General features: G+C 44.8%; 2 protein-coding genes across 3 annotated transcripts in view; one reads left to right on the forward strand and one right to left on the reverse strand.

The window, feature by feature from the left end:
* The window catches only part of ube2c (ubiquitin-conjugating enzyme E2C), a 120805-nt gene extending 117354 nt beyond the window's left edge, over positions 1–3451 (reverse strand). The window contains exon 1 of one of the 2 annotated variants that reach the window (XM_034164358.1): positions 3332–3451. The gene's annotated coding sequence lies outside the window, so the exon portion shown is untranslated. The remainder of the gene's footprint in view (positions 1–3331) is intronic. The other variant, XM_034164366.1, reaches the window with a different exon arrangement.
* polr2j (polymerase (RNA) II (DNA directed) polypeptide J) overlaps positions 3328–13735 on the forward strand; it is a 20524-nt gene continuing 10116 nt past the window's right edge. The window contains exon 1 of the mRNA XM_034164378.1: positions 3328–3524. Within this exon, the coding sequence (XP_034020269.1) occupies positions 3382–3524 (143 nt within the window). The 5' untranslated portion in view covers positions 3328–3381. The remainder of the gene's footprint in view (positions 3525–13735) is intronic.

Consider the following 13735-nt stretch of genomic DNA (forward strand, 5'->3'; position numbering starts at 1 on the left):
TCATTAGATCTGGTTTTTCTGCATGTGACTTCTCTTGCTGGGTTTTTTCCTGCTTTGGCCTTGTCTTTCCCTATCTCTCTTGTCTGCTTCTCTTTGTGCTTGGTGGTGAGCAGTGCACACTGTTTTGGCCACACCCTCTTCTGGAGTTTTCCCACACACCTGTTTCTAATTCGTAGCTCATCACCTGGGTGTATACAACCCCTGGCAATAATTATGGAATCACCGGCCTCGGAGGATGTTCATTCAGTTGTTTAATTTTGTAAAAAAAAAAGCAGATCACAGACATGACACAAAACTAAAGTCATTTCAAATGGCAACTTTCTGGCTTTAAGAAACACTATAAGAAATCAAGAAAAAATAATTGTGGCAGTCAGTAACGGTTACTTTTTTTAGACCAAGCAGAGGAAAAAAATATGGAATCACTCAATTCTGAGGAAAAAATTATGGAATCACCCTGTAAATTTTCATCCCCAAAACTAACACCTGCATCATATCAGATCTGCTCATTAGTCTGCATCTAAAAAGGAGTGAACACACCTTGGAGAGCTGTTGCACCAAGTGGACTGACATGAATCATGGCTCCAACACGAGAGATGTCAATTGAAACAAAGGAGAGGATTATCAAACTCTTAAAAGAGGGTAAATCATCACGCAATGTTGCAAAAGATGTTGGTTGTTCACAGTCAGCTGTGTCTAAACTCTGGACCAAATACAAACAACATGGGAAGGTTGTTAAAGGCAAACATACTGGTAGACCAAGGAAGACATCAAAGCGTCAAGACAGAAAACTTAAAGCAATATGTCTCAAAAATCAAAAATGCACAATAAAACAAATAAGGAACGAATGGGAGGAAACTGGAGTCAACGTCTGTGACTGAACTGTAAGAAACCGCCTAAAGGAAATGGGATTTACATACAGAAAAGCTAAACGAAAGCCATCATTAACACCTAAACAGAAAAAAACAAGGTTACAATGGGCTAAGGAAAAGCAATCGTGGACTGTGGATGACTGGATGAAAGTCATATTCAGTGATGAATCTCGAATCTGCATTGGGCAAGGTGATGATGCTGGAACTTTTGTTTGGTGCCGTTCCAATGAGATTTATAAAGATGACTGCCTGAAGAGAACATGTAAATTTCCACAGTCATTGATGATATGGGGCTGCATGTCAGGTAAAGGCACTGGGGAGATGGCTGTCATTACATCATCAATAAATGCACAAGTTTACGTTGATATTTTGGACAATTGAAAGGATGTTTGGGGATGATGAAATCATTTTTCAAGATGATAATGCATCTTGCCATAGAGCAAAAACTGCAAAAACATTCCTTGCAAAAAGACACATAGGGTCAATGTCAATGAGCAGATCTGATTTGATGCAGGTGTTAATTTGGGGGATGAAAATTTACAGGGTGATTCCATAATTTATTCCTCAGAATTGAGTGAGTCCATATTTTTTTCCTCTGCTTGGTCTAAAAAAGTAACCGTTACTGACTGCCACAATCTTTTCCCCCTGATTTCTTATAGTGTTTCTTAAAGCCAGAAAGTTTCCATTTGAAATGACTTTAGTTTTGTGTCATGTCTGTGATCTGCTTTTTTTCTACAAAATTAAACAACTGAATGAACATCCTCCGAGGGCAGTGATTCCATAATTTTTGCCAGGGGTTGTATAAGTGTCACTGCACTTGTATACGTACACCTTATACTACAATTATATACTAGTTCCTTGCCAAATTGTTGCGTCTTCACTTCCAGCTATGTACGTAGTCCTGCTCCCCACGTTGTGTTTTTTGACCGCCTGCTTGTTTTTTCGACCATGCCTTACTGCCTGATGTTCCTCATTTGTTTGCTGTTTTTGGACCTTTATGTGTACCGGACCCTGCTAAGGCATACAGTAAATGATCTTAAAAACCAGAGCTGCATTGCTGAGTCCTGCATTTGTGTCCAGACATCTCCGACCAGCGAGCCTGATACATTCTGCATCACCACTCGTACCTTCATAGTGGAGAAGAGCAGAGATGAATTTTCCTTCAACAAAACAGATCAAATCTCCAGTGAGACATCAGCATCATTTTGACCAACTGGCACTCAGCCTGGGTTCGTGTGTCATACATCATACAGACAAAGTGAGGAACCTTGGGGTAATTTTTGATCCCACGTTGTCCTTTGACCTCCATATTAGCGATAGTACCAGGACTGCTTTTTTCCATCTGTGAAATATAACAAGGATTCACCACATTCTGTCTATGGCTGATGCTGAGACCCTGATTCATGCTTTAGTTTATTCTCGATTGGATTAGTGTAATGTCTGATTTTCAGGGTTACCACAGTCCAGCATTAGGGGTCTCCAGCTGGTTCTGAACGCTGTTCTGACTTTTGACATGAAGCAGAAAGTTTAAACATATTACACTCATTCTGGCTTATTTGCACTGACTTCCTGTCCCTGTAAGAGCAGTTTTTAAGGTCTTGCTGCTAACCTATAAAATTGTTCATGGACTGGCACCTTCTTACCTGGCCAGTTTGGTGAAGCCCTACGTACCGGCCCGGGTTCTGCGTCTGCATGATGCAGGACTACTGTGTGTTCTTAAGGTGAAGAAGTCGTCAAAGAGCCTTCTCTTATCATGCACCCGCTCTTCAGAACAGTTGCCCTATGACCTTGAGGCACTCAGATTCCATGGACATTTTTAAGTCGAGGCTAAATGTATTTTTACTCCCTTTCTCATGAATATTTTTTTTATTTGTTTTATTCTTTTTCTTGTGTGTTTGAATCTTTTAATTTACTCTTATGTTAAATTTGATTTTGAACTGTTTTGTGTGAGGCGCCTTGAGGCAACTTTTGCTGTGATTTGGTGCGTTATAAGCTGATTAAATTGAAAAATCTAGGCTTGAATCTAAGATGTGCCTTCTGGCAAACTGCTGCTGAAGTCGTCTTTTTTTATATAACAACCTTTTTTCTACCACTTCATGAAGTTGTATAAGTGGGGGTTAGTGTGACGTCATGTGTCTGTTGACAGCAGCGTTCAATGCTCCCTTCCAGCTCGGACAAAATGTTTTGAACATTTGCTCTTTGGCCTTTGATTTAATGAAACGACCGAGAATCCTATTAAAATACTATTTAATGACTTTTAACAGCTCCTTTACATTTATGTGTTACGTTTGCATTTTTTTTTATATATTCATGAATTTGCCAGGGTTAGAATTTTGCAAAGATGTTTGGAATAATTTCTTGATTCGCGACTACAAATAGAAATTGACCCGTCTGAGACATTTTCATCTTTTTAACCGCAACTGTCATAATTTAAATGTTGACTGTGAATTTTCCGAGTTTACTGTTAACTTGAACGCAGCACGAGTCACTTCACGTTGTGCACGCGGACAAGATGAACGCGCCTCCTGCTTTCGAATCGTTTCTGCTGTTTGAAGGCGAAAAGAAAATCACCATCACCAAAGACACCAAAGTGCCCAACGCCTGTTTGTTTACCCTGAATAAAGAGGACCACACGCTGGGCAACATCATCCGAGCGTGAGCGCAACACACAGTAACGACGGCTAACAGGCTAACACTGTAACGGCAGCTACCGGGGTAACACACTGTAACGACGGCTAACAGGCTAACACTGTAACGACGGCTAACAGGCTAACACTGTAACGGCAGCTACCGGGGTAACACACTGCAAGAACAGCTAACACACAACAACGACGGCTAACAGGCTAACACACAGCAATGACGGCTAACAGGCTAACACTGTAACGGCAGCTACCGGGGTAACACACTGCAAGAACAGCTAACACACAACAACGACGGCTAACAGGCTAACACACAGCAACGACGGCTAACAGGCTAACACAGCAACGACGGCTAACAGGCTAACACTGTAACGGCAGCTACCGGGGTAACACACTGCAAGAACAGCTAACACACAACAACGACGGCTAACAGGCTAACACACAGCAATGACGGCTAACAGGCTAACACTGTAACGGCAGCTACCGGGGTAACACACTGCAAGAACAGCTAACACACAACAACGACGGCTAACAGGCTAACACACAGCAACGACGGCTAACAGGCTAACACAGCAACGACGGCTAACAGGCTAACACTGTAACGGCAGCTACCGGGGTAACACACTGCAAGAACAGCTAACACACAACAACGACGGCTAACAGGCTAACACACAGCAACGACGGCTAACAGGCTAACACAGCAACGACGGCTAACAGGCTAACACTGTAACGGCAGCTACCGGGGTAACACACTGCAAGAACAGCTAACACACAACAACGACGGCTAACAGGCTAACACACAGCAATGACGGCTAACAGGCTAACACTGTAACGGCAGCTACCGGGGTAACACACTGCAAGAACAGCTAACACACAACAACGACGGCTAACAGGCTAACACACAGCAACGACGGCTAACAGGCTAACACAGCAACGACGGCTAACAGGCTAACACTGTAACGGCAGCTACCGGGGTAACACACTGCAAGAACAGCTAACACACAACAACGACGGCTAACAGGCTAACACTGTAACGGCAGCTACCGGGGTAACACACTGCAAGAACAGCTAACACACAACAACGACGGCTAACAGGCTAACACACAGCAACGACGGCTAACAGGCTAACACACAGTAACGACGGCTAACAGGCTAACACACAGCAACGACGGCTAACAGGCTAACACTGTAACGGCAGCTACCGGGGTAACACACTGCAAGAACAGCTAACACACAACAACGACGGCTAACAGGCTAACACACAGCAACGACGGCTAACAGGCTAACACTGTAACGGCAGCTACCGGGGTAACACACTGCAAGAACAGCTAACACACAACAACGACGGCTAACAGGCTAACACACAGTAACGACGGCTAACAGGCTAACACACAGTAACAACGGCTAACAGGCTAACACTGTAACGGCAGCTACCGGGGTAACACACTGCAAGAACAGCTAACACACAGTAACGACTGCTAACAGGCTAACACACAGTAACGACGGCTAACACACAGCAATGACAGCTAACAGGCTAACACTGTAACGGCAGCTACCGGGGTAACACACTGCAAGAACAGCTAACACACAACAACGACAGCTAACAGGCTAACACTGTAACGGCAGCTACCGGGGTAACACACTGCAAGAACAGCTAACACACAACAACGACGGCTAACAGGCTAACACACAACAACGACGGCTAACAGGCTAACACACAGCACCGACGGCTAACAGGCTAACACACAGTAACGACGGCTAACAGGCTAACACACAGTAACGACGGCTAACAGGCTAACACACAGCAACGACGGCTAACAGGCTAACACACAGCAACGACGGCTAACAGGCTAACACTGTAACGGCAGCTACCGGGGTAACACACTGCAAGAACAGCTAACACACAACAACGACGGCTAACAGGCTAACACACAGCAACGACGGCTAACAGGCTAACACTGTAACGGCAGCTACCGGGGTAACACACTGCAAGAACAGCTAACACACAACAACGACGGCTAACAGGCTAACACTGTAACGGCAGCTACCGGGGTAACACACTGCAAGAACAGCTAACACACAACGACGACGGCTAACAGGCTAACACTGTAACGGCAGCTACCGGGGTAACACACTGCAAGAACAGCTAACACACAACAACGACGGCTAACAGGCTAACACACAGCAACGACGGCTAACAGGCTAACACAGCAACGACGGCTAACAGGCTAACACTGTAACGGCAGCTACCGGGGAAACACACTGCAAGAACAGCTAACACACAACAACGACGGCTAACAGGCTAACACACAGCACCGACGGCTAACAGGCTAACACACAGCAACGACGGCTAACAGGCTAACACTGTAACGGCAGCTACCGGGGTAACACACTGCAAGAACAGCTAACACACAACAACGACGGCTAACAGGCTAACACACAGCAACGACGGCTAACAGGCTAACACTGTAACGGCAGCTACCGGGGTAACACACTGCAAGAACAGCTAACACACAACAACGACGGCTAACAGGCTAACACTGTAACGGCAGCTACCGGGGTAACACACTGCAAGAACAGCTAACACACAACAATGACGGCTAACAGGCTAACACACAGTAACGACGGCTAACAGGCTAACACACAGTAACGACGGCTAACAGGCTAACACACAGCAACGACGGCTAACAGGCTAACACTGTAACGGCAGCTACCGGGGTAACACACTGCAAGAACAGCTAACACACAACAACGACGGCTAACAGGCTAACACACAGCAACGACGGCTAACAGGCTAACACACAGTAACGACGGCTAACAGGCTAACACACAGTAACGACGGCTAACAGGCTAACACACAGCAACGACGGCTAACAGGCTAACACTGTAACGGCAGCTACCGGGGTAACACACTGCAAGAACAGCTAACACACAACAACGACGGCTAACAGGCTAACACACAGCAACGACGGCTAACAGGCTAACACACAGTAACGACGGCTAACAGGCTAACACACAGTAACGACGGCTAACAGGCTAACACACAGTAACGATGGCTAACAGGCTAACACACAGCAACGACGGCTAACAGGCTAACACTGTAACGGCAGCTACCGGGGTAACACACTGCAAGAACAGCTAACACACAACAACGACGGCTAACAGGCTAACACACAGCAACGACGGCTAACAGGCTAACACTGTAACGGCAGCTACCGGGGTAACACACTGCAAGAACAGCTAACACACAACAACGACGGCTAACAGGCTAACACTGTAACGGCAGCTACCGGGATAACACACTGCAAGAACAGCTAACACACAACAACGACGGCTAACAGGCTAACACACAGTAACGACGGCTAACAGGCTAACACACAGTAACGACGGCTAACAGGCTAACACACAGCAACGACGGCTAACAGGCTAACACTGTAACGGCAGCTACCGGGGTAACACACTGCAAGAACAGCTAACACACAACAACGACGGCTAACAGGCTAACACACAGCAACGACGGCTAACAGGCTAACACACAGTAACGACGGCTAACAGGCTAACACACAGTAACGACGGCTAACAGGCTAACACACAGCAACGACGGCTAACAGGCTAACACTGTAACGGCAGCTACCGGGGTAACACACTGCAAGAACAGCTAACACACAACAACGACGGCTAACAGGCTAACACACAGCAACGACGGCTAACAGGCTAACACACAGTAACGACGGCTAACAGGCTAACACACAGTAACGATGGCTAACAGGCTAACACACAGCAACGACGGCTAACAGGCTAACACTGTAACGGCAGCTACCGGGGTAACACACTGCAAGAACAGCTAACACACAACAACGACGGCTAACAGGCTAACACACAGTAACGACGGCTAACAGGCTAACACACAGTAACGACGGCTAACAGGCTAACACACAGTAACGACGGCTAACAGGCTAACACACAGCAACGACGGCTAACAGGCTAACACTGTAACGGCAGCTACCGGGGTAACACACTGCAAGAACAGCTAACACACAACAACGACGGCTAACAGGCTAACACACAGCAACGACGGCTAACAGGCTAACACTGTAACGGCAGCTACCGGGGTAACACACTGCAAGAACAGCTAACACACAACAACGACGGCTAACAGGCTAACACACAGCAACGACGGCTAACAGGCTAACACTGTAACGGCAGCTACCGGGGTAACACACTGCAAGAACAGCTAACACACAACAATGTCTAATACTTCTGTTAGTTTTTCAGTGTAATTTGTGAATTTTAGGTCATTATTGTACTCGTGTAAATCTTAGGAGTGGTTTACTCTTGGGAGGCCCCCCCCCCAGTTTCTTTTTCTACCAGTCTAATACTTAATTTTTTTTTCTCAGTGTAACTGCTGCTGAATTTTAGCTCATTATTTTACTCCTGTGTGAAGCTCAGGAGTGGTTAGTGTATTCGTTAGCGGTTAGCTTGCACTTGGCTTGGCTATACTCTTTAATTTTCTAGTGCACAAAGTACATAAATCTTGCGTGATACTGGTCGATATGGTGGATCTCTTAAGAGAGTCGTGTCTGTAAGAACAGCTTCTCAGCTCAGTGGAGTTAGATGTTACGGGCACTCCAGACGAGGTTAGTGTTGGGCCGGCTAGCGTGCCCATGAGCATCAGCCTAGAAATACCAGCTGTGGAGGACAGCTTTTGGACTGTGGCTAGGCGGAGGAAGCCCCATAGGGATTGGTGCCCGGTTGCGGTACTCCGATCACACTCGCCACATGCGAACTGTGAACCGGTTTTCTCCCTTGGATTTGCCTGATGTGAGTTCTTTGAGCCCATGAGTGACTTCCACTCCTGGCTCCAGGCTGAAACACTGAAACACCGGGCTTTAGTGATAGGGGATTCTATCACCTGCAAAGTCAGGTTACAGACGCTGGCTGACATTAAATCTATTCCTGGGGCCAGAGCTCCTGTTATTAGTTCCTATCTTAGGGTGCTGAGCAGGTGATTAGAGACCCTGCAAGGTTTATGATGAATGTGGTTGTGGAATCCATGAGCTTAGCAGGGAAATTGGTGCAGAAAATCTACTATGGTGATAGTGCAGTTTATCTGCCAAGGACGGAAATTCAGCAAGTTGAGACTGTGGCCTGCTTCTGTAGACGTGTCCATAAAAATCATTGAGGGATATGCTTTGAAAACCTAATACCCATTGCGACATTGGATGATGTTGAAATTGAGAATGGTCTGTTGGCTGTTCCAGCAATATCAAATATTTTGTCTATGCAACCTGCAACCCGTGCGGAATGTCTCAAACCTAAACCCAGTGGTGGGCACAGCTAGCCAACAAGTTAGCTTCAATAAAAGCTAATCAGCTAACTGAAAAGTTATTTTTTATAAAGATAAACCAATAAACCACCCAAAAAATTTTTGGAAGCTACAGCTAACCGATAACTTTCAGTATTGTCTGTGGTACACTTGCAGTGTCGTCTGTCTTTGTGCGCCCCGCCCACTGGTGGAAGCTCCTGTTTACTACATATTTTGCATTATTATCACTTACTGAGGCGTTGCTGGGCCGGTAGCATAGATTTACATTCACGCTACCTGTCTATACCCGCTGCTGTGCATAAACTGATGACGTCATAGCACGCAGCCCAAGAATTGTCTGCAGACGAAAACATGAAAAGGCGAGAAGTGTGTGTTGGTCCCAATATGGATAATACAGATGATTTTCTCATGGACAGTCTGACAATGAACAGCAGCCAAAGCAGCCAGCTTGATGAGGACGCGCTGGCGAATTTGGAGAGCAGCGCGGTACCAACCAACACGACAAAAGTTAAAGTGAGCCAACTTTTTATGTACACGTTTGCTGGGTGTCGTGCGTTTTGAAATGACATTAAATATTGTTAATGTGATTCCACGTGTTGTGTATCTCAGTAAGTGATAATAATGCAAATAACATGCAGTTGTTGTGCGGTATGCATTTTCAGAGTCCCTCCGTCCATGCCCAGTCGCCCAAAATGACCGATATACTCGTCTAACTCGGGCGAATATCGGTCATTATTCCTGGACATGTGCTGGCTTGAGCAGGGGGACCTTGCTGCCCTGCAGGATCTTAAACCATGACAGCATCATGTGTTACTAATGTAATCTTTGTGACTGTGGTCCCAGCTCTCTTCAGGTCATTGACCAGGTCCTCCTGTGTAGTTCTGAGCTTTCTCTGAATCATCCTTACCACACAAAGTGAGATCTTGCATGGAATCCCAGACCAAGGGAGATTGACAGTCATCTTGTGTTTATTCCACTTTCTAATAAATAATCATAACAGTTGTTGTCTTCTACCAAGCTGCTTGCCTGTTGTCCTGTAGTCCATCCCAGCCTTGTGCAGGTCTACAGTTTTGTCCCTGGTGTCCTTAGACAGCTCTTTGGTCTTGGCTATGGTGGACAGGTTGGAGTGTGATTGAGTGTGTGAACAGGTGTCTTTTATACAGGTAACAAGTTCAAACAGGTGCAATTAATACAGGTAAAGAGTGCAGAATAAGAGGGCTTCTTAAAGAAAAATTAACAGGTCTGTGTGAGACAGAATTCTTGATGGTTGGTAGGTGATCGAATACTTATTTCATGCAATAAAATGCAAATTAATTGTTAAAAATCATACAAGGTGATTTTCTGAATTTTTTTTAGATTCTGTTTTTCACAGTTGAAGTGAACCTACGATAAAAATTACAGACCTCTACATTCTTTGTAGGTGGGAAAACCTGCAAAACAGACAGGGGGTCAAGTACTTAATTTCCCCACTGTACGTCTCCCATATCACTAACGCTCCACTGAAATTGAAAATGGAGAAAACAGGACAGACAAAGAGTGCTGTCTTTTCTCTTTAAGTCTATACAAATAAGGCTATAAAAGTCTGTGAAAAAATAAAAGTACTTAATTCTTTTACCAAAACATCAAATCGAGTCTTTCATCATAGATGCACCTTCTGGTAATTTGTAGTTGAATTTTCAGGTCTCCTTTCTAAGAAAATCCTCATATAAAATCAACAATAAGGATAATAATGAAAGCAAACAGAGCTCTGGTATCAGATCGGAAAAGTACAGTGGCTTGCAAATGTATCCACCCCTTTGATATTTCACACTTTTATATTTGTTTATGGCATTTCAAATACAAAAAGTAAATCAGGCTTAATATAAAATTTTAAAATGATCTTCCTTAAACTCAAACTGAAAGTAAATCTCTACAACTTGATATAAATTAATTAAAAATATAAAAGCCAAGATGATGGGTTGCATAAGTAATCAGCCCCTTTGGTATATAATTTCTCTTTTTGCTCTGTATGCACCACTCTGCATTTAATCATTAGTGATTGATCTCTGCTTCCCTCCACAGCATGTCTTTTTCCTGGTTTTTGTTGTGATTTGGCGCTATATAAAAAAAATTGATGATGATGATACCTGTAAATAATCAGTTTAATTGCCAGACTTTTGACATGAAGCAGAAAGTTTGACCACATTACACCCATTTTGGCGTCTCTTCACTGGCTTCCTGTCCCAGTGAAATCAGATTTTAAGGTTCTGCTACTAACCTATAAACTTATTCATGGACTGGCATCTCCCTACCGAGCTGACCTAATTAAACCTTACGTACCGGCCTGGGCTCTGTGTTCTCAGGGTGCAGGACTACTTTGTGTCCGTAGGGTGAATAAGAAGTCTGCGGGTCACAGATCTTTCTCTTATCGTGCCCCTGTTCTGTGGAATGATCTAGGAGTAAAATAATGATCTAAAATTCGCAGCACTGAAAATTTACACTGAAAAACTAACATACGAGGTCTCTTAGATAATAAACCGACCCTTTTATTTATTTTTTTAACTATATGGATTTGAATGACATGCGATTACACCAATCATGCTTGAACCCTCGTGCGCATGCGTGAGTTTTTTCACGCGTGTCGGTGACGTCATTTCCCTGTGGGCAGGCCTTGAGTGAGATGTGGTCCCGCCCTCTTTGCTGAATTCCTTTGTTTCACACGCTGCTCAAGACGGCGCGCGTTGCTTTATCAAAATTTTTTCTGGACCTGTGAGGAATATCCGAGTGGACACTATTCGAGAAATTAAGCTGGTTTTCGGTGAAAAGTTTAACGGCTGATGAGAGATTATGGGGTGTTTCTGTCGGTGTAAGGACTTCCCATGGAGCGGGACGTCCTGCAGCGCTTCCAGGCGCTGTCGTCGGCCTGTTTCGAGCTGAAAACATCCTAATTTAAGGCTTAATTCACCCAGGACATCGTGAGAGAACAGAGAAGATTCAGAAGAGGCCGGCATGAGGAATTTATGCGGACATTCCACTGTTTAAGGACATTTTTTTAATGAAAGACGTACGCGCAAATTTGCCGAGTCGTTTCCGTGACGACTCGGCAAATCTGTGTGCGCCGCGACAGGAAAAACACCTCCGTGTTGAAAACCATTTGTAGAATTCAGGCGGCTTTTAATGGCTTTCAACAAGTGAGTAACTGAGAAATTGTTTAACAGCTTGGGCATGTTCCAACTTGCCCGTTAAGATTTCCAACGGAGGTGTTTTTCCTGCCGCGACCCCCCGCGGTCGGGTCCGGCCCGACATGCGACTCTGCCCGCACGTTCTTTCATTACAAAATGACCGTTAACAATGGAATGTCTGAATAAACTCCTCATGCCGACTTCTTCTGAAAGTTTTCTGTTCTCTGACGACTTACTGCGTCAACAGAGCCTGAAATGTGGAAGTTTTCAACTTGAAACGGCGAGACGCTGCCGCCTCGAAGCGCAGATCGCCGTCAGGCGCCGTGGACCGTCCTTAAAGCGACACTACCAGACCAAAATCTCTCATCAGCCGTTAAAATTTTTACCGAAAACCAGCTGAATTTATTGAATGGTGTCCACTCAGTTGTGCCTTACAGTTTTGAAAAAATTTTTATCAAACAAAGCAACAGTCTCTGAGCCATTCCTAAACAATGAAAAAAAATCGACGAGCGGGTGGACGACTCCTCACTCAAAGACTGCCCACAGGCGAATGACGTAACCGACAGGCGTGAAAAAACTCTCGCATGCCCACGAGGGTTCACGCATGTCTGATGTAATCACACGTGATTCAAATCCATATGGTTTTTGAAAAAAATAATAAGGTCCGTTACTTTTCTAATAGACCTCGTAAGTATTAGACTGGTAAAAACAGTAATAACGTAACGGCGGGGGGTGTGGAGTCGAGTCGACCTAGCTAATGCAAGCTAACCGCTCACGAAGCGAGCAAAAGCTAATCGCTAGCAAAAGCTAACCGCAAGTGATTCACAATAGGATTGTAGTTAAATAAGTTTCAGGGTAGATACACTTCAAAACTAAAAAAAAAGATTGTTAAACAGAAATAAAAGAAACGTATACAACCGTGTAAAGATTGGAAGAGCTTCACAACAGCAAACAATCCGTCGAAAGCAAGTTGCCATGCGTTGTCTCTTCTCGATTGGACTACTTTGGAACATCTTTGTTAAATGTGCTGTATAAATAAAGTTGTTTAATGCTGACAAATTACTCTGTACGAGGGCTGTCCGTAAAGTATAGGTCCTTTTTATTTTTTTCAAAAACTATATGGATTTCATTCATATGTTTTTACGTCAGACATGCTTGAACTCTCGTGCGCATGCGTGAGTTTTTCCACGCCTGTCGGTGACGTCATTCGCCTGTGAGCACTCCTTGTGGGAGGAGTCGTCCAGCCCCTCGTCGGAATTCCTTTGTCTGAGAAGTTGCTGAGAGACTGGCGCTTTGTTTGATCAAAATTTTTTCTAAACCTGTGAGACACATCGAAGTGGACATGGTTCGAAAAATTAAGCTGGTTTTCAGTGAAAATTTTAACAGCTGATGACAGATTTTGAGGTGATTCTGTCGCTTTAAGGACTTCCCACAGTGCGAGACGTCGCTCAGCGCTCTCAGCCGCTGTCGTCAGCCTGTTTCAAGCTTAAAACCTCCACATTTCAGGCTCTATTGATCCAGGACGTCGTGAGAGAACAGAGACGTTTCAGAAGAAGTCGGTTTCAGCATTTTATCCGGATATTCCACTGTTAAAGGAGATTTTTTAATGAAAGACGTGCGGACGGGTCCGCGCGTCGGGACGCAGCCGACGCGGCGCGGCGGCACAGGAAAAACACCTCCGTGTTGATAACCATTTGTTAAAATCCAGTTGGCTTTTGATGGCTTTCAGTGAAGTGAGTA

The sequence above is a fragment of the Thalassophryne amazonica genome, chromosome 3, assembly GCF_902500255.1.
Source record: "Thalassophryne amazonica chromosome 3, fThaAma1.1, whole genome shotgun sequence".
In the NCBI taxonomy this organism is placed as follows: domain Eukaryota; kingdom Metazoa; phylum Chordata; class Actinopteri; order Batrachoidiformes; family Batrachoididae; genus Thalassophryne; species Thalassophryne amazonica.